The sequence below is a fragment of the Phoca vitulina genome, unplaced genomic scaffold (genome assembly GCF_004348235.1).
Source record: "Phoca vitulina isolate PV1807 unplaced genomic scaffold, GSC_HSeal_1.0 scaffold9, whole genome shotgun sequence".
Lineage (NCBI taxonomy): Eukaryota > Metazoa > Chordata > Mammalia > Carnivora > Phocidae > Phoca > Phoca vitulina.
The window spans coordinates 15,644,999-15,664,935 of NW_022589712.1; the positions used below are offsets into that span (position 1 = coordinate 15,644,999).

At 42.6% G+C, this 19,937-nt stretch overlaps 1 protein-coding gene across 2 annotated transcripts in view; it reads right to left on the reverse strand.

The window, feature by feature from the left end:
• MTHFD1L (methylenetetrahydrofolate dehydrogenase (NADP+ dependent) 1 like) overlaps positions 1–19,937 on the reverse strand; it is a 182,811-nt gene that overhangs the window by 43,078 nt on the left and 119,796 nt on the right. For both annotated transcript variants that reach the window (XM_032407668.1, XM_032407667.1), the window contains 2 exons: positions 6,874–6,981; positions 4,130–4,282 (listed from right to left, as the gene is read on the reverse strand). In XM_032407668.1, coding sequence (XP_032263559.1) covers positions 4,130–4,282; positions 6,874–6,981 — 261 coding nt within the window. The remainder of the gene's footprint in view (positions 1–4,129; positions 4,283–6,873; positions 6,982–19,937) is intronic.

Genomic DNA, 19,937 nt, shown 5'->3' on the forward strand with positions numbered 1-19,937 from the left:
ATGAAGACTTATTTTACAAAGGAAAAATTAGCTACAGCCAGATGGGAAACCCTGTGAATGCATGTTAGAGTGGTAACAAAGGCCTCAGATGTCCATAAGCTGCGTAATCCTTGTATTGGGTGTTTCTATACAAACAGCTTGGGGAAAAGTGAAATGTACTGGTGAAAGGTCTATGGTAGTTAATGGTATTTATTACCATTATTATTGTATTGTGTAATAAGTAAATAGAACATGATGAAAAAATTAAATGGCAAAAAACATCGGCCTATAAGTAAAGACAGTGGGGGAGGGGAGGTCAGGCAGTAAATATTTACAAAGCTAAATCTGGAGGGGAAAACTGAACTCCCCAGCATTTTACCGCGTGATTGCTCAAAGTCAGCAGGGCTGGAGATGTTTATTGTTTGAGGACAGACTTGCTTTATTGACATTCTCCCCTTTGAGACCTACTACGTAGTCAGAGGGTGCTTCTCCTTTGTTCTCAAGTCCACAGCTTTCTGTACTTGTTATGTTTTCTTTTACTAGGGTACATCATAAGACCCATTAGGGAAGGACTTGATCTTGTTCACCTCCACGTGGTTGTATGAGAGACTGAGAGAATGAATGAACACTGCAGAAAAAATGAGAAGCTTTCTGATTTTTGAGGTCTGAGTTTGGGCTTTCCTTCCGGAGTGGATAGACGGATATGTGTTTCACAAGTACTCAAATAAGCACGTTTCGTGATTAAGAGTAAGAGTGACTCACGATGCTAGAATTTTCCCACCTGCAGGAACCAGCCCCTCCGGTGTCCCCATTCCCCTTTCCCTCGGTCATCTCGGCAGGAAATTACTACACCGTGTCTCCTGCACGGGTGATGAATGTTGGAAGCATTTCAGCAGACTGGGGCAGGGGCCAAAATGGGATCAAGCAAAAGTAAATACCAGCCCTTATTAGGCGATCCTGGCCTCCCAGCGGTGCGTTTGCCCTGATCCACGCGCAACTTCCTGCCGGCATGGAAAGCGGACCTCTAAGGCCACCGCCTCCATGTGACCGTGACCGTTCCCTGACTTCCAGGAACTTCTTTAGTCAGACACCACTTCCTTCCTGGTTCCTCAGGCTGGATTGTTTCACTGATGCTCCCGGCCTTGCCCTGAGGTGGGGGCGCCACACGGTGGCAGAAGGCTCTCCTCAGGACACCCAGTGAGCCCACGGCCGCCCCCCCGGGGTCGAATCCACACAGTTGTTGTCCTATGAGTGGAGCAGCGGCGGTTCTAGAATTCTGATGTCAGAACTGCTCTCACACGTGGTGGTGGCGGGACGGGCAAGGATGCATAGCATACATTTGCTTATTAGTGACCACAGGATTTTAGATTATATGATGATTTTTATTTAATGACTATCAAATGCTCAGAACTATTAAGGCTATCAATTATTGGTTCCTAATTTTTATACCAAACCATTGTCTCTCTAATTCAGTTCTATCTACCTCTATTAGCTGTAAGCTGCCAGAACTGGAAAGCTTCTTTATTTGGGGGATTACCCAGAGCGCTGAGCACAGTGCCTTATGCACACTGGCTGAATGAATGAATGAATGAATGAATTTGTTGGGTGAGATACTGCAGGGTTTTAATCTGGGCAAGACAGGATAGATTCTGAAGGAGGCTGACTTTCTCCTCAGTTCTGCCCCCCCGCCCCCCGCTCCGTGGCACGGCCCCTCGTCTCTCGGTCTTCCAGTCTCTCTGGGCTGCTCTCCCAGGCTGTGCTCTTATTCCTAAGCAAAGGCCTTCACTGACCAACGCTCAGGAGACTTTTAGCACTGAGGAGCTGCCATCATTGAGGCCATTCTAGGGAGCATAAAAAGCAAACTCTTCTCACTATCCATTTTTGTTAATTGAGGTATAGTTAAGTTATACTCAATAAAATTCATCTTTTTTAGTGTGTAGGTCTATGAGTTCTGACAAAGGTATATAGTCATGGAACTATCACCACAATCAAAATAATCAAAATATAGAGTATTTCCATCACCCCAGAAAGTTCCCTTGTGCCCCTCTGCAATCACGCCCCTCCTCCCTTCTGGAAATGTCATTCGGCACCCATAAAATTTCAACCCTTCTCCCTGTACCAACACTGTTGCTACACCTCCCGCGGACTCCTGTGGGATTCCCTGGTCTCCTCACACCCCCCAGACCTTCAATGGGTCCTCCCAGACTCCTCTCAGGGCTCTGTAAATGTAGACATTTTTAGAGTATGGTCCTTCACCCTCTTCTCACTTCTGTCGTGCTTATCCTTGCTTCTCCCCTGTTCAACATCTGCTTTCATCTATATTCTTAAAACTCTCAAGGCCTTCCTTTCTACTCCTTCCCTCTGAGTGCTGTGTCTGTATTTCTAATAGATCCACAGACCACTTTATATATCCTGTTAACCCTCGCAGTCCTCCACATCTAAGCCAGACTCATTTCTTGCTCTGCCCATCCGCCTCCCGCCGTGTTCCTTCCAGGACCGACGGCACCACCATCCCAGCCAAGCTACAAGTGGCCGACCCCATGACCCCACGTGCAGGTGGCTACCCTTAAATATGTCTCAAAGTCGCCTCTCTCTCCACATTAGCTTCAGTGATCGCAGTGTTGACCTTGATGAACTCTGGCCTCAACTGATATTTCCCTGGCTCTGGCCCTTGGCCCTCTGAACATTCTCCATCGGCTGTCAGAGCTCTTTTTCTAAAATAAAAATCAGATCACCTTCTTCTTCTTCTTATAAAAAATACAAAAACCCAAAACAAACGCAGAAACCATCCTAAAGTGACTCCCCGGTGTGCACAGGAGAAAAACCCAAGTTCCCATTGATGGTAATCAAGCTTTGTAATAGCTTGGCCCTGTCTTGCTATCCCAATGCCATTTCTCAGCCTCCCCATCCCGTCCAACCCCAGCCACACTGGACTTCTCTGGGCCTGTCATGTACATTGTGCCCTTGAGTTGAAATTCACTGTTTCCCCGGGTTGGAGGTTGCAGCTTTTGTGAAGTATTCGTGACTCTCTTCTTCCACATACCCTCCTCTCTCACCCACCTCAGTCGGAAGCTACTCTTGCTACCCCTGGCTGAGGGCATTCAGAATGCCAATACCATGCTTTCTAGACGCCCCTGTGCTCCTGACACCCCACTGGTACCTCCACGCCTCAGATGCAATAAAGAATTCAAGACACGCCTACTGAAAACATTTTGCCCAACATTAGATAAAATGTATATACACCAAGGCAAAAATTTTGCATTTTTTATGTACTTTTGCCTATCCACTGCTTATTTACATCACAACAGAGCCACATGGGCTTATTAAAAAAATTGTTATAATGTTTCCTGCTTGAACTTGGATCAATCTGTAACAACAACAATAAGGATAATGGTGACTTAGAATTTTTTTGTTCTAAATCTAATCCAGGAGCACTCCAAGGATGAGAAGTCGGATTTTGGCCACTGATGGTTACCAACGGAAGGTCTATCACTGTGTGGGCTATAAAGAAGCATTTTATGTATAAAGCCCAACATCATGTATTTTAAGTGCTTTGATAAATTTTTATATCTTTGGTATTTCCCTTCCCTCCATAAAATATCTGAAATAACATAATTATCCTATAGTAAGCAATCCCACCACACTGTTAAAAATGAAAACTCATTTAATTCGCTCATTTTCTAAGGCAGAGTTTCCCACTTGATGTGCTGAGGAGGAAGGCAGATGGTGAAACACGGATTTTCCCAGCCTTTGGAGGTGTCTGGCATGAGCAGGCACCTCCATTTATCTGAATAGAGTAAAATCTTATCATTTTGAATACAATAATGTGAAAAAGGTCCAGAGACACTATACTAAGCCATTCCACTGTTTAAACATCAGACCGAACTGTACCAAGTTACTCTCTTCCGAGTTCTGTGAGTGGAATCAGTTTTATGACTCAAGAGATCCTGAACACCTGATCTTAAAAAAAAGAAAAAGAAAAATCCAAACCATGACGGCAGAGGAGTTTTACATGGTGGAAGAGAATGTTTAGAAAAATAGCAAATACTATTACTTCCCAACACCTGACTTGCAAAGTGTAGGCAGAACATAAGGATTGAAGGCATCAGGACACACAGCCTGGGGAAGGCTTCTGGAGAATGCTACTCACCGTTCCAACCAAAGGGTAGATGAATCCAGCACCTATGCTGGCCCGGACATCACTAATGGGCAAAATGAAATCTCTGGGTACACCTTTCTTGTCAGGTTCGTGAGATAGAGAAAGGTGGGTCTTTGCCATGCAGATGGGCAAATTTCCAAAACCCTGTAAGAAAGGAAAGGAAAGGTGTTCACTGAGTACAAATTAGTCTCCTGTGTGTGTTCAACTTGACGACACACCATCCCTGAGGCTCAGATCAGGCACACGGCAGGTGCCGGTTCACTGGGCAAGAAGATGGGATGAACCCTCATTTCCAAGCAACCGTCACGTGGTTGAGGGTGTCTATTATTTATTTCGGAGAAATCTCCTTAAGGAAGGCGCCATGACGTGTGTGTTTGGGAGAAAGTGTGGCTATTTTCAGGCGAAGTAGAAGCAATAGCAGCTGTTGAAACTATTTCCAATGATATTAATATCTGGGGCTCAGAAAGGTAATCTGGAGAAAGGCTCTGTAATGAGGCTCTCAGTCCTGTTGTTCCCTCATTCTTGGAGGCTGTCAAGAAGCAAAGGGTCCCTTTGTGTTGGTTTATGAATCACGGCTATTTGATCTGCGATTACATTATATGAACTAAGATGAGGTCACTTTTTAAGCCTCTTATTTCTAAGGACCACAGGCAACGCCTGACCCAGAGTTCCAAAGGTGAAAGGGCAGGAAGTCACATGTGGGTCTCACAAAAAGGACAGTGTCCTCGCAGCCTGGTTCCGATTAAAGGGTACATAGTGTCCCTTGAGAGACTTTGCTAATTGATGGCAACCACATACTGAACACATAACTTTTAAGGAATATTCCCTCAGTAGACAGGGATAAAAGGAATGCAGTCTTCAGAGGTAACGCATGCAGACTTTCTTATGATTCAATTTAAAAGTATTTGGACAATTTTAGGATATTTTCATTTGTGGGGTGGGGCCTTTCTTTTTTGAAATGCTGGAATACTCTCATACAATGATCAGAATTCTGCTGGGGGACAATCACAATTGTTCTGGTAGGAATTTTGGGTCTTAGAGATCATTCAACTAGTGAAATAATTTGAACTGATGTAGGTTTTCAATTTAACATTTTGCCAGTACAGATATTTAAAAAAAAGAAAAAAACCAATATGGTATATACTAGCACCATATTAGTTCATATAAAAAAGAAGTTTTTTAGACTGAAAAAAAGGGAAGGAACTAATGTTAGAACAAACAATAGTCCTTAAATATTATTAAAAACTTGTGAAAAAAAAAAAAGACTCATGACAATGACCTCACTTTACTCATTTCATTATATACGAGTGAAATTTCACTGCAGATCCATGCCGGTGTGTAGAATAATTCTGGGGAATTATTTATTTTTTAAAGATTTATTTATTTATTTGAGAGAGAGAGAGCATGCAAGGAAGCAGCAGTGGGAGAAAGAGAGAATTTCAAGCAGACTCCCCACTGAACGTGGAGCCTGATGCAGCGCTTGACCCCAGGACCCTAAGATCATGACCTGAGCTAAAATCAAGAGTTGGACGCTTAACCGACTGAGCCATCCAGGTGCCCCAAGGGAATTATTTATTTTTTTAAAAGCACAAGCCGAGGGGCGCCTGGGTGGCTCAGTCGTTAAGCGTCTGCCTTCGGCTCAGGTCATGATCCCAGGGTCCTGGGATCGAGCCCCGCATCGGGCTCCCTGCTCCGCGGTAAGCCTGCTTCTCCCTCTCCCACTCCCCCTGCTTGTGTTCCCTCTCTTGCTGTGTCTCTCTCTGTCAAATAAATAAATAAAATCTTAAAAAAAAAAAATAAAATAAAATAAAAGCACAAGCTGAGGTCATATTTGGAAAATTCTACGAACAAACAAGTTGCTGACTATCTTACCAAACCTGGGAGAATACTCTGGTCAGCACTGGTATATTCAGCATAATGTCAAATACGATTTACAAATAGGATTTAGGAGTTGGGAATTGAAAAAAGGAGATCCGTGATGCTCATGATGAAGCTCTTTTGCCGGCTAGCTCTTGGAAGTGCTTTGATTTCTATCATATCATAGCAAACCGGAGGGGGCATTCGGGGCTTAGGGTCATTTTGGTCGGGGTGGCTGAATGAGCTGCAGTGGATGGAATCCATGAAACACGATCATTTTTAGGACCAGACTCAGGTGGCTGAGTCCCCACCACCTTCACAGCCGCTTGCTGATTTGCCTTTGTCACTCTCTAGAGGTAGACGATGACAGGACCTTCAACTTGGGTGGAAAATCTCAGCACCAAGCCAGTGAACCACTTGCATAAAAAAGGAACACCAAACACCCCCATATTTAAAAGCTGCATGACGACTTGCCTTACCTGGCATCGTGTAACATTTTTAAGATAGTAAGAGCCCTGCAATGAAGAGGGGGTGCTACACATCGTCCAGCTCTGACACCAGAGCCACACATCCAAGAAGTTTCCGTGTTTCTGGCTGAGCAGGAGGGACTCACCACCACATGTCACAGATCCGACACCACCCATATCAGCCACCTGATAACCACGAAAGTCAATGATGGATCTATCAGAGGGTACACACCCTCGCCCTACTGTTCTGTTTATAGTCAACAAACTACCCAAGGATGTTAATTCAATTTTTGTAGACCACGTAGATTCAATCATGTTCGGCTGGTGAGACTTATAACAGTCCTTACGTCAAGGTGAGTATTTTAAGAGCCACAAGGCGGATTTTTTCCCCCTTAAAAGTGTAACTTTTACCTGTTGCGTGTAACGATCTATTTTGGATTGTGCCTCAGGAGACAGTTCGATATCTTTGGCTCCATACACAGCCTGTGCAATGGTTCTTATCTTTTCTACGATTGGAAGCTGGAGAAACACAAATGACAATGAAATCGTTAATGTTAATCCGGTTAAAGAACTGAAGGAAAGCTGAGTGAGCTTTTCTGCAGTCGCCTAAAATTTCCTACCAGATTTCCCCCTCAAGAGCCGTGGCATTTGAAGCAAATACTCTTTCCTCTATCACCCTTAGAGTATGAAGAAGCATCAATAAGCTTTAGATTTTGAGCCAACTCAAAGGCTGCTTATCTAGTTAATCATTTTTATCCATTGCATTGTTTTAAAAAAATGTACCTTATACTACGGTCTTATAAGTCAGAACAGGAATCTCCTGAACAAATACTTAATGCTGGTGTTTAAGTGCCTCTGAACTCAGGTTATGTGACAGAGAACATAGCAATATTAAAAACAAGTACGTTTTTTGTGAGTAGGAATGGGCTGATACATATTTTTAAATATTTTATTTATTATTTATTTATTTATTTATTTATTGCAAGAGCACGAGTGGGGGTGGGGAGGGGCAGCGGGAGAGGGGGGAGAGAGACTCTCAAACAGACTTGAGAGGAGCAGACGTGGAGCACAATGTGGGGCTTAATCTCATGACCCTGAGATCATGACCTGAGCTGAAATCAAGAGTCAGATGCTTAACTGACTGAGCCACCCAGGAATGGGCACCCCGGAATGGGCTGATATTTTAAATGCTGATGTGATCACTTAATTGGGAAATAAGAGGTTGAAACTAGTGTCAGTTTAGCAAATTATGAGAAATCATGGAGGCTGGGAAAGAATCCAAGAAGGCTAGGTATGGGCAAATGAGTGTGTGGGGTGCATAGAAACAACCTTCCACAATGCTGGATGGGAAGCCCGGATGCCAATGGCTGGTAAAATACTGAAAGTGATCTGGAGAAAAAACAATGGTTCATTAGGAAAGGAATATGCTATAGATAAAGTGACCCTTATTGACACCAATCATTTGACAAAATCATTCATAATTTTACTGTGCAGAGAACATACACAGGCGTCATGCAGTTAGTGGATTTACTGTTTGGTGAATAGCTATTGGGCCAAGTGCCCACTGGTGGAATGAATGTCAACCAAGGGGCAGAAGTCTTTCATGGCCTGCTCCAAAACTTTGCTCGGCAATGGCAAACGGTACATTTGTATGAATTACTGTTGATATACACAGGAAGGAGAGTTATCCAACAGGAGAAAATAAAAGCTAGCTCTATCCCCTCAATCTGATAGAACCCCAAACTGCTTTAAAATGTGTTTTTCATTATTCTAGCATTTATTACTATAGAGTTATTCTGTAATCTGGAACTGAAATATTGGACGTTTCAACAAATAATAAATGAAGGTGCAAGTCATTATACCCTTTCACTGAAGGACATAAAAGATGGTCTGAATCAATGGAGAGGAATACTTTGTTCATTGGTGAGAAGACTTAATACTATAAAGATGTCAGTTCTCTTAAACATAACCTATTAGCTCAATGCAATTCCAATAAAAATCCCAAGAGCACTTTGGGATGCTTGGCCAACCAATTCTTAAATTCACAACAAAGAGTAAGAGCACAGTTAGGTAAGATAACTTCAAAGATAAATAAAACAAAAAGAAGAAAGATAGGGGACTGGCCTTTCCAGGTATCAATCACACTACAAAACTATGGCAATTAATTCCATATGGTATTGGCACACGACTAGACAAATCAATCCATGGAAGATAAGAAAGAACCCAGAAGGATACCACAGCAGGTGTGGGATAGTATATAGTAGAAATGACACAAAACAGGGAAAGGGCTGACTATCCAACTGACTTTTGGCTGGAGAGAAATAAAATTAAGATTCCTACCTCACAACTGGTACCCAAATAAACCCAATACAGAACAAAGGCAAAACTTTTGAAATTAAAAAGCTAAATAATGGGAACAAAACATTGGGAACTCTCTTTACGGTCATGAGGTAGGGAAGGATTTCTTAAACAAGAACAGGATACACCCTAAAAGAAATGATTTATAGATATGACATCAAAATTTAAAATTTCTTGTATAAAAAAAAGACTATAAATAAGGGTAGGGGTTAAGGAACAGTCCTGGAGAAGGTAGATACATGCAGATATTTAAGTCAAAAGATTAGCTACTGGAATGAATTTAAAAAAACCTCCTACAAATGAAGAAAAAGACAAACAAATATTTAATTCTGGGCATAAGGAGTGACTAATAACCATATGAAAAAATGCCCAATCTCATTAATAATCAATGAAAGGCAAACTAAAATGATGAAAATCCAATTCACACTCATTAGATTAGCAAGAACAAAAAGCATGAGAATATCAAGTAGAGGTGAGGATGTGGGGGCAATAATCCTTCTAAGTACTCCTGCCTTGGTTGAGATGCTCATGGTCTAGCCCATCATGAAGCTTCCTAACTGGTCTCTTCCCTTTCAATACACCGTCCACTCTACCACAATCTAACCTCCCCAGAAGGTACCTAACTAAGAAAAACTAAAAAATCTTCAGCTTGCCATGGCCTACTGAAGAACACAATCTGGTTGTGACATTTAAGGATCTGCACAATATGTGCTCTGAAGCATAACTAGGATAGGTCTCCATCTCTTAATTTTTCCCCATGTCTTCTTGCTTCTGGGCCCTTACACATAAAGCCTCTTTGTAATCCTGCAAGCTCAGTCTGGGCTAAGACTCCCTGAGCTCTGTAAGGTCCATATCCAAGGTCAGCTTCTCCAGGAAGCCTTTACTGAGCCTCCCAAAGCACATGTAGGCCTTCTCTTCTCTTCTGTCCAGATGGCCCTGGAATGCTCTTAACGTATATGGGTGCTACACAGGACCAGGGGTTCAACAGGGCCTGGCAGTGAGGGGCTGCTGGCGAAGCTCAGGCTATTTTAGGGTGCACTGATGGACATCAGATGGTAATGGTCCCAGGATCAAACTATGACACTGAAGTCTACCAGATGGCCTTTTGTAAACCACGTCACAGAAGAATTCAGCAAATAATCTGCACCTCTAGTAGGAACAACTCCAGAAAGAAATGATCATTATTTTCCAGGAAGGCAGAATGTGGAGCATGGGCAGAAATGAGAGTGAAGTCATTCTCAGCCCAATGTTTAAGGAAAAGCTGTAATAACCAGAGCTGCCTCCCTAAACAGTGACCTGTCCACTCCAGGAGAGATCAGTATAAGCCAGTGATGGTGCCAGGAATGTTGTAGAAAGAGTTACTGCGTGAGTGCAAAGTTGAGGATGGGCTAGAGAGAGAGCCTTAGAGTGATTTCTACTGTGAATGACACCACATTCATATCAGGTGAGAAGAACGCCCAGCCCATAAACTCTTGGAGGTCAAGGACCAGCTAGAGGTGGGATGTAATACAGCCGCCTGGAGAATAAATATTACCCGTTGACCACACAAGGATTCCATGTGGTCCAACGTTTATAAGGATTACAAGATAGTTCAGGTACTGATGTGCGGAAGACAGCAATGAGAAGGGACTTTTTACTGAACCTCCGATCTCACTCATTAGCATAATATATTGATGGGCACTGAAGTGCTTGCTTTCGACCCTGCGCTTAAGCTAATATGATCTCCTCTGCTGGTCAATAAATGCTTTGCAAGTAGCAAACCTTTTTAAGAAACAGAAGTTAAGAGGATGCTGGAAAATATTTCTAGCATCACACAGAGCAAGCACAATGACCATGCTTGGTCGGGGGGAGTCCGATCTCAGGGTACTGTGTTCCCTAAGTAGTGTAAGAGCGGGTCCTGGGCCACAGGCAGTGTCTCCCCATGGGCACAACAGCACAGCTGGGTGGCAGCTCTGGGGCGAGGGGCCTAAGAAAGAACACGGCCCCTTTTTATGTTTCCTCCTCCCTCCGATGGGCAGGTAGGACCTGTGTACTGTTCTGCTACCACCATTGAAGCAACGTGGAGAAGGGGAGCTGTGCACGTCACACTCCGCACCAACCCTAAGTGCTATCATTATGGAGCAAGGGCCACAGGGTTGACAAAGAGAATTACGTTTGCTCCGGAAGTAAAACAAAATGACAACAAAACAGATAGTACTACTTATAACATATTTAATGAACACAGTGCACTATTTACTGAGCTCTAGGTTATGATTTGAAATTAAAAGGTCAGCCAATTTTTTTAAGAATATTTATTTATTTGAGAGAGAGAGAGAGAGAGAGAGCGCACAAGCTGGTAGAGCAGCAGGCAGAGGGAGAGGGAGAAGCAGACTCCCCGCTGGGCAGGGAGCCCAACGAGAGGCTTGATCCCAGGACCCCGGGATCATGACCTGAGCCGAAGGCAGACGCTTAACCAACTGAGCCACCCAGGTGCCCGAAAAGGTCAGCAATTTCTATTAAGATAATAATTAAAGAGCTCACATGTGAACAGGGTAATAGTAGAAGGATGATTAGTGAAGAATTTAGTGTGAGCGGGTATTTAGCTGATGCATTACAGGTTTTTAAACAGGAATATATGTCATTTCAAGAAATAGATGTATATTTAATTTTCAGTTAGAGTAAAATATACATAATAGAAAGTTAACTATCTTAACCATTTTGTTTTTTTAATTTATTTTTTAAGAAAGATTTTATTTATTTATTTGAGAGAGAGAGCATGAGCAGGGTGAGGGGCAGAGGGAGAAGCAGAAATGGAAACACTCTAGAACAGAGGTGTCCAATGGCAACTTTCTGTGATGGTGGGAATGTTCTATATACATGCTTCCCAGTCTAGTAGCTGCCAGCCCCACATGGCTACTGAGCAGGGAGCCCGACGCCCGAAATCATGACCGGAGCCCGAAGGCAGACACTTAACTCACTGAGCCACCCAGGCGCCCCCATCTTAACCATTCTGAAGTACATAGTTCCATATTAAGTACATTCATGTTGTAAAACCAATCTCCAGAACTATTTTCATTTTGCAAAACTACAACCGTGGCTCCATTAAACACTAACTCCCTGCCCTCAGCTCCTGGCGACTGCTCTTGCACCTTCTGTCTCTGAATTTTGGCTACGCCAGTGACCTTGTACAAGTGGAATCAGACGACACTTGTCCTTTTGCACTTGGGTTATTTCAATTAGCATGAACCTCAAGGTTCATTCATGCTGTAGCCTGTGTCTGAATTTCCTTCCTATGCCATTGTATGCATCCACATTTTTTCTTATCCATTCATCCACCACTGGGCACTTGTGTTGTTTCTACCTTTTCACGGTTGGGAATGATGCTATGATGAGCACAGCTGGACAAATACCTCCTTGACACCCAGCTTTCAATTCTTTTGGGCATTCAGAGATACATATTGTTGGTCTACGACTAAACCACCTTCCTTTCTAATGTTTACTTGAAAGTATTTTGCGAATTTCAAGCAGGTGCCAGACTGACTTTGTGAGCTGTGTAATTATGGTTTTTTAAATTCCTATAGGAAAATTGCTACCACCCAAACATGACAGATGACCCAAACACAACGTGTAGAAAAGCAGAAAAGGGCCAGCTGCATGAGCCCTAGTTGGGTGCTTTGTTTCCCCTCCTTACCCTCAGATGCCAGATCTCCATGCTTCCCAACAAGTACTGATACCTGCCCCCGGCAAGTCCACATTTTTGATGCCCTGCCCCCAGTCTTGCTATGCCTGGAGAAGGTGAGGGTGCTCCCCTGAGAGCTCTGACACGTGCAATGCTGTCCAACGTGAGCCGAAGAGAATGCACCCCCTCCCCTCCACCTCACCCCACCCCTCCCCTGCCTGGCGTGTGTCCTGCAGCCCCACGCTGAATGAATCGAGTGATCAGCAGACGGAGCTATGTACCCCAAGACCAGAATCCTTCCAGGACCCTACTACAACTCTTCTTTTTCACTCACGTGTACAAGTGAATAAATAAAATAAAAAGATGATCTCGGTTCATGTATCTTTTGGGTTTAATATGAAAACAAAAAACCATGCTGATAAGGTAGTTCCCATTGCATACAACCTATTTATATTATGTCCGTAGGCAAGGGACTTCCTGTTGTACCTCTGCTCACTTTGGGGGAGAAGTGCAACCGTTAAAGGAAAAAGAAAAAAAAAAGAGCCAAGCTCATTCCAATGATCTTGATCTTAACTTGATATTCATTTATACTGCTTTGTTCTAAATGGCAATTTTTAGAAAACAAATAAAATGGTAAAATAAATTATGAATGTTTATGCATTAATCACTCCTGGCTTTCCCCGACTCTATAAATATTTACTAATTTCTTTGTGCACCACATCGTTTACCCTCCTATCCCTAAGGTCTAGGAGAGTGGCTTGCACGCAGTAGGCGTTCCACAAACATCTGCTGAATGAATAAATTACCACCGAGGGCAAGTATTTTCAAGATGTCATGATAGGCAAAGGACTTTGGGCATCTCTTGAACAAAGCACTTCTGATGGGGTGGGGACAGTGACACATCACACAAATGTGACAGAAGAGAGTGTGTGATAAAGGCTCTGCATAAGCATTACTACTAAAGACGGAAGAAGACGGAAAATTTCAGGGCAGAGGGGAAGGCACAGGAATCAGCAAAAGCGGGTGACATGTATAAAGGAAGTCAAGTCACGCTTGAAGGATGGGAAAGGTTTTAATTAAGCAAGGAAAGGAAAGGTGATTCTACACAAAGGGAAACGCACGTGTCAAGGTGTGAATGGCAACACAAAGTGTCTTCTGGAAATAGGACTGTTCTATGTGTATTATGCACAATTGCTTAACATGTTAATAAGCCCCTTCACAAAGTCTGGTGTCGATGCTAGTATCTTTGATCATTTTTGAACTAATGTCATGTTAAATCTTCATCTTCACCAAGATTAAAACTCTGAATATATTCTACATTTATTCCCTCCCAGACCTCTTAAATGCATATTTAAGAAATGGAAACACTCTAGAACAGAGGTGTCCAATGGCAACTTTCTGTGATGGTGGGAATGTTCTCTCTCTCTCTTTTAAATTTTTATTTATTTGAGAGAGAGAGAGAACGAGCAGGGGGAGCAGCAGAGGGAGAGGGAGAAGCAGGCTCCCTGCTCAGCAAGGAGCCTGATGCGGGATTCGATCCCAAGACCCTGGGATCATGACCGGAGTCGAAGGCAGACGCTTAACGGACCAAGCCACCCAGGCGCCCCTATTAAATTATTTAAGACCTGTTTTGTAGTGAAATAAAATTGGTCTACAAATTCCAGAAAAGCAATTACTTAAATTTTTAAAGTATTTTTTCGTAAGAAGAAAATGCACAAAAAGAAAGTGAAACAGGACAAAACTAAAATAGAACAAAATTTAAAAGAAGAGTTAAAAAGCTTCTAGAATCAAAGAAAATGAAGTGTGAAGGTATTACAACATAGTTGCATCTCATTTTACTGGGAGGTCAAGTTCTAAAGTCAGCAGCCCTGAGGGTCTCTTAGGAGACCCATGAAAACACTAAGCAATACTCTACTATCAATAACCCAGAATTTCTCAAGCCCACAACTGTTGAAGTACTGGAACACATTCTGCAGCCACACTGAAAGTTCTATTGTTTTACCAAGGCCATAGACTGAAATTCATACAAGTTAAGCGATCCTGGGGATTAAGGAGTGCATTTGTTGCGATGAGCACCGGGCATTGGATGGAAGTGTTGAATCACTGAATACATCTGAAACTAATCTTACACTGTCTGTTAACTAACTGGAATTTAAATAAAAACTTAAAAATTAAGTTAAGCGATCCTATGCTGTGATACCAGCAAAATGTATTCCAATGCCCATAAAATGTTTAAAGAGAAGGATCAATTAATAAACTTGTTAGTTGAACAGAAATCTCTGGACCCACAGTAATTATGTCAATTCCTATTTTGTATTTTAAATGAGGCATGAATTTTAAATGATCTACAAGTGCAGTTTGGTATAAATAGCCTTTCTGGTACTTCAAATGAAAGTATAATGTGAAACCATCGATGTTAATTCATCCTGAGCGCACAGAAGGTATCAGGGGTACATTGCAACATACCTCAGTGTCACGGGGGCAGTGCTCTTACTGGGAACAATGGACCCTTGTATCTTTGAGAAAGCTTGTCCCTGGCTGAAAACAGCACATCTGAGCTACTAAAGGTGGACGTGCTGACTTCCATGAGCCAGCTCACTGAGCAGCTATCCCTGCTGGCTCTTGGCTCTGAGCAACAGGTTAACCCAGAGGACTCCCAGAGGAACCTCGTTCTCCTAAGGCAACCGGGATGTGTGGTGGATATAGCTGGGGTCCGGGAACAGAAAAAATGCTCATCGCCAATGAATCTCTATTTGTCTACATCAAATGAGGACCATAAGGAATTCACATGGGTGATCTTTTATATTCTCAAATAGAACATAACAGCAATGTCAAGGAAGGAACATTAGGAATAGGTGATTTTTTTTTAATTAAAATTTTTTTGGTTTTATTTAGATTCAAGTTAGTTAACATACAGTGTATTATTAATTTGGGGGTAGTCTTTTTCCTTTTTCTTTTTTTTTTATTATTATGTTGCGTTAACCACCATACATTACATCATTAGTTTTTGATGTAGTGTTCCATGATTCATTGTTTGCGCATAACACCCAGTGCTCCATGTGATACGTGCCCTCCTTAATACCCATCACCCGGCTAACCCATCCCCCCATCCCCTCCCCTCTAAAACCCTCAGTTTGTTACCTGGAGTCCATAGTCTCTCATGGTTTGTCTCCCCCCCCCCCGATTACTCCCCCCTTTAGGTGATTTTAATGATCTCTTCCCATCCAAACGAGGAAAGGATGATTGTGGCCTGAGCATGTGGCTTTGCTAACTAACACATAATGTATTTTGATGGCATATGTGTTGATTCTCTTTCCACAAACTTTGCTAATAAACCTCGATGTGTTCTAAGACTAGTACAAATGAATGCAAGGTGTGGTTTGGGTTCTATTTTCACGTGCAAGGAGCCCTTGTTTTTACAAGTGTCTCTTTTTCTTGGCTGTTCAGCAGGAGTCATGAGTTCCCTCATGGATCTCTTGGAGATGTGCTTCCAAAGAAAAAACTCTGGGTGTAACAGTCTCACTGAAGAGCACAGTAAACTACAGGTGACCTTTGAACAATGTGAGAGTTGGGGCACTGACCACCCTCACCCATAGTCAAAAATCCATGAATAACTTTTGACTGCCCCCCCACCCCCAACTTAATGACTAATCGCTTACTGCTGACTAGAAGCCTTGCCCATAACATAAATAGTTGATTAACACATATTTTGTATGTTACATGTCTTACAGACTGTATTCTTAAAATGAAGTAAGCTAGAGAAAAGAAAATGTTATCAAGAAAATCATAACAAAGAGAAAATACATTTACAGGACTGTACTGTATTTACTGGAAAAGATCCGCATGAGTGGACCTGCAAGGTTCAAACCTGTGTTGTTCAAGGGTCAACTCTCCTTTCATGAAAGGAAACAGAAATCATTTTTTGATAAAAAATTATTCCTAAAACAAGTCCCCAAACTCTCTGATACTGGAGTGACTGAAAACCTATGCTGTTTTGAGTGTTTTTTCCCTAAAACCCTAAAGTTGAAGGTTTTTCTTTTGAAGTGGTATGTTGTATGTGGTACCTTTAAGGATAGTATCTGTGATAATATTAAGTAACATTCCTTGAGTGGATAAGGATACTGTCCCTACACAGTGGTCTCCTGTCACCTAAATTTAAGTCAGAATGTCCGGGAAATGGATGGAGTGGTGGTAGAAGGTGGCTGGCTAATGAGGGGGGACCCTGATGGTCCACTGTACATACCGAGCCTTTCTTAATTGGTCCATGATTTTAGATCCAAGAATGCATTTCTGGAAACTTCTATCTTAGTGACATTCCATTTTTCATGTTAGAAGAGAGCATTTAAATGAAATTACAGGAAGCGTTGTGGAATGCCCAAGTGAAACAGATAACAGACCACTCTTTCTTTCCTGTCAGGTGTTATTTCTAGCACCAAGGAAACAGAGCTGGGACGTGCCTGCCAAAACCACGTGGGGCAGAGTAGACCGCATTGAGGAAGCTGGACGGGTTCTAACAATAGGATCTGATCTGATGAAACCTACCAAAGACAGAAGGGTGAGGCAGCCAGGAGGCTGACGAGGAAGCGATACATTGCAGGCCAAATGAGACTTGACAGAAAACACAGAAGCCAGGGCTGAAACAGAATCTTAGTTTGATGGAGATTTGAGGTGTGTCTGCAGAAGGGTGTGGTTTGGTTAAGGGAAGGCAATGTGGGAATTTGCAGCTGAATTGTGGAAAGGAGGCCAGGGACAAGAGGCTGATGATGGACTTGAAGAAGTCCAGGTTGAAAGACCAGAGCTGGATCATAATAGAAAGCAGAACATGAGAGAGTGTAGGATTTCTGAATGAGATACCGAAGTGTCTGGAAAATAGAAGGGGCCGCTTTCTAATAGAATACTCCAAACATTCTGTTGCACAGCAAGGGGGGAGAGCTCAAAGGGACACTGGGAGCAGGCAGGCCAAGGGCAAGTCTGAAAAAGGGAGGAAGGAGCCAGACGAGGTCAAAGGGCCTGAAGGGGGAGATAATGGTACAAGGACCAGGGCAACAAAAACAAAGCACATCCCTTCTCCTTACAGTGGGGTTTCTTTTCTTTTCTTTTCTTTTCTTTCTTTCTTTTTTTTTTTTCAATTACTGGGAAATATAAAAGACATACAGAGACGTGCATAAATATCATTTTAAGTTTTAAAATCCTATTAATTATAACTATATATACAATGTGAATGGACTTAATGCCCCAGAACTGTATGTTTAAAAATGGTTAAAATGGGAAATTTCACATTATGTGTATCTGTACCACAATTTTAAACACTATATATACATATATAGAAGTACTTACACTTATCTTTATATATTTATTTCAAATTTGAGGTTCTAGCTGCAAATGCCTGCAGGCCAGTTAGAAGAGAGCTCACAAAGCAACCCTAACAACTGACGTAGATTTAAGTTTGAATCGTTAAGAAATAGAAAACAGTTCCTCAATAACCAACCTAAATACCACACTCCCAATCCCCCTGCCTTAAACAGACCAGCAGGAGAGCAAACTCTCCTAAACACGCGTGTGGGCAGTGAGAGTGCAGAAGCTCAGAAATCAGGGACGCTGGCTGCCCTGGGCTGAGCCTTCCCTCCCAGCAGGTCTGTTTTGATCTCCCTCCATCCAGTCCCTGCTGCGATCAAGAGTGGCTTCACACAAAGCACAGGAAAGACCTTCTAATAAAAACAAACACTATCCTCTCTCGCTGTCAAGGTTACACCTCGAAATGTTTGCAAGGTTAGAGGAAGGATAAGAAGATGATTTTCAACCTTAACTCCTGATTTAACACATAAGATTCAGAGTCGGATTGTAAGCTGACTTTCGGGGCCCCAAGGCCTCTGCAAAAGTGACTGGCCTTTTATTCTATCCCTAATGGCTCCCAGTTCTAATGCAGAAAGAATGCTGAACATCTTCCTTTAATTTGGTGCCTTTCATTCTTGGTGCAATAGGAAACTTGGCTTCTAATTCCTGGTTTCAACCCACTTGAACAGGAAACCAATCCTAGAGCCCAACACAGTCACCTGCGTTACAAGACAATTCTTGAAGGTCAATTCAGGAAGCCCTCTCTCCTCCAGAAGTGAATGTGAGGAGAGAGGGACAGCTGACCTTGGTTGCCAGCTTCCTGTGTTCCTGCATTTTACTCTGAGGCTTTTCATTTGGTCTTCACAGCAACTCACAGGTGTTGATGTCAGTAATTTTCTAGATAAAGAAGCTGAGGCTCAGAGAGGTGAGTTAACTTGCTCAACTCTGTATCCATCGTAGGAGGCCAGTCAAGATTTAAACTTAATTCTGCATGACCTCAAAGCTTTCTTCTTTTAACTATACTATGTTTTCAATTGCCCATTTGCTATGGGGCAAGTCCCTCACCTTCTCCAAGCTTCTGCTTCTGGTTTGAAACACAGAGTTGAGCCCACACACCCCAAGGCACTGGGTGAGATGTGCTTGAGGTAATGCATGGAACAGGGATTTGAAAGCTAATAAACCATAAAAAGAGATTCGTTTTTCTTTCTGCTATACTATTTTCCTACGCGCTTGCGGGAATGGAGATATTGGTCAACTGTAAAGATCTGTCAAAAGTCCTACTACAAAAGGAAAAGTTACAGAGAAGATGACTTCTAGGGGACTGTGATCATCCCAAAGGGCTGTAAGGAAACCATGAACTTAAGTTTAAACATATTTATTCTCACCGGATAAACTTCCTTTGAGCAATTCGGCCACTGCATCTTATTTCCTGTTCTATTTTTTATTAAAACATTTTTTTAAAAGATTTTATTTTTAAGTAATCTCTACACCCAACGTGGGGCTCAAACTCACAACCCTTGAGATCAAGAGTCGCGTGCTCCACCGACTGAGCCAGCCAGCCAGGGGCCCCTCTTATTCCCTGTTCTAAAAAGTTATTATTCAGAATTAATCACCAGCTGCCCCCAGTTCCATAATGAAAAGTTGCCTACTTAAAAAAAAGGAAGTTGTCTACTCTTGAATTAGAGGCTACTCTGGGGGCACCTGGCTGGCTCAGTGTGTGGAGCGTGTGACTCCTGATCTCGGGGTTGTGAGTTAGAGCCCCATGTTGGGTGTGGAGATAATCTAAAAACAAAATCTTTTATTTTATTTATTTAAAAAAATATTTTACTTATTTATTTGAGAGAGAGAGAGCGACAGAGAACATGAGTGGGGGTAGAGGGAGGGGTAGAGAGAGAGGGAGAAGCAGACTCCCCGCTGAGCAGGGAGCCCCATGCAGGACTCAATCCCAGGACCCCGAGATCATGGCCTGAGCTGAAGGCAGACCCTTAACCGACTGAGCCACCCAGGCGCCCCTAAAAAGAACATCTTTTAAAAAAAGAAGCTACTCTGATAAAAGAGGTGCAGAATTGGTCTCTGAAGAACAGTGGCTGCTTAACTCAATTTTCTATCAAGTTCAGCACAGACC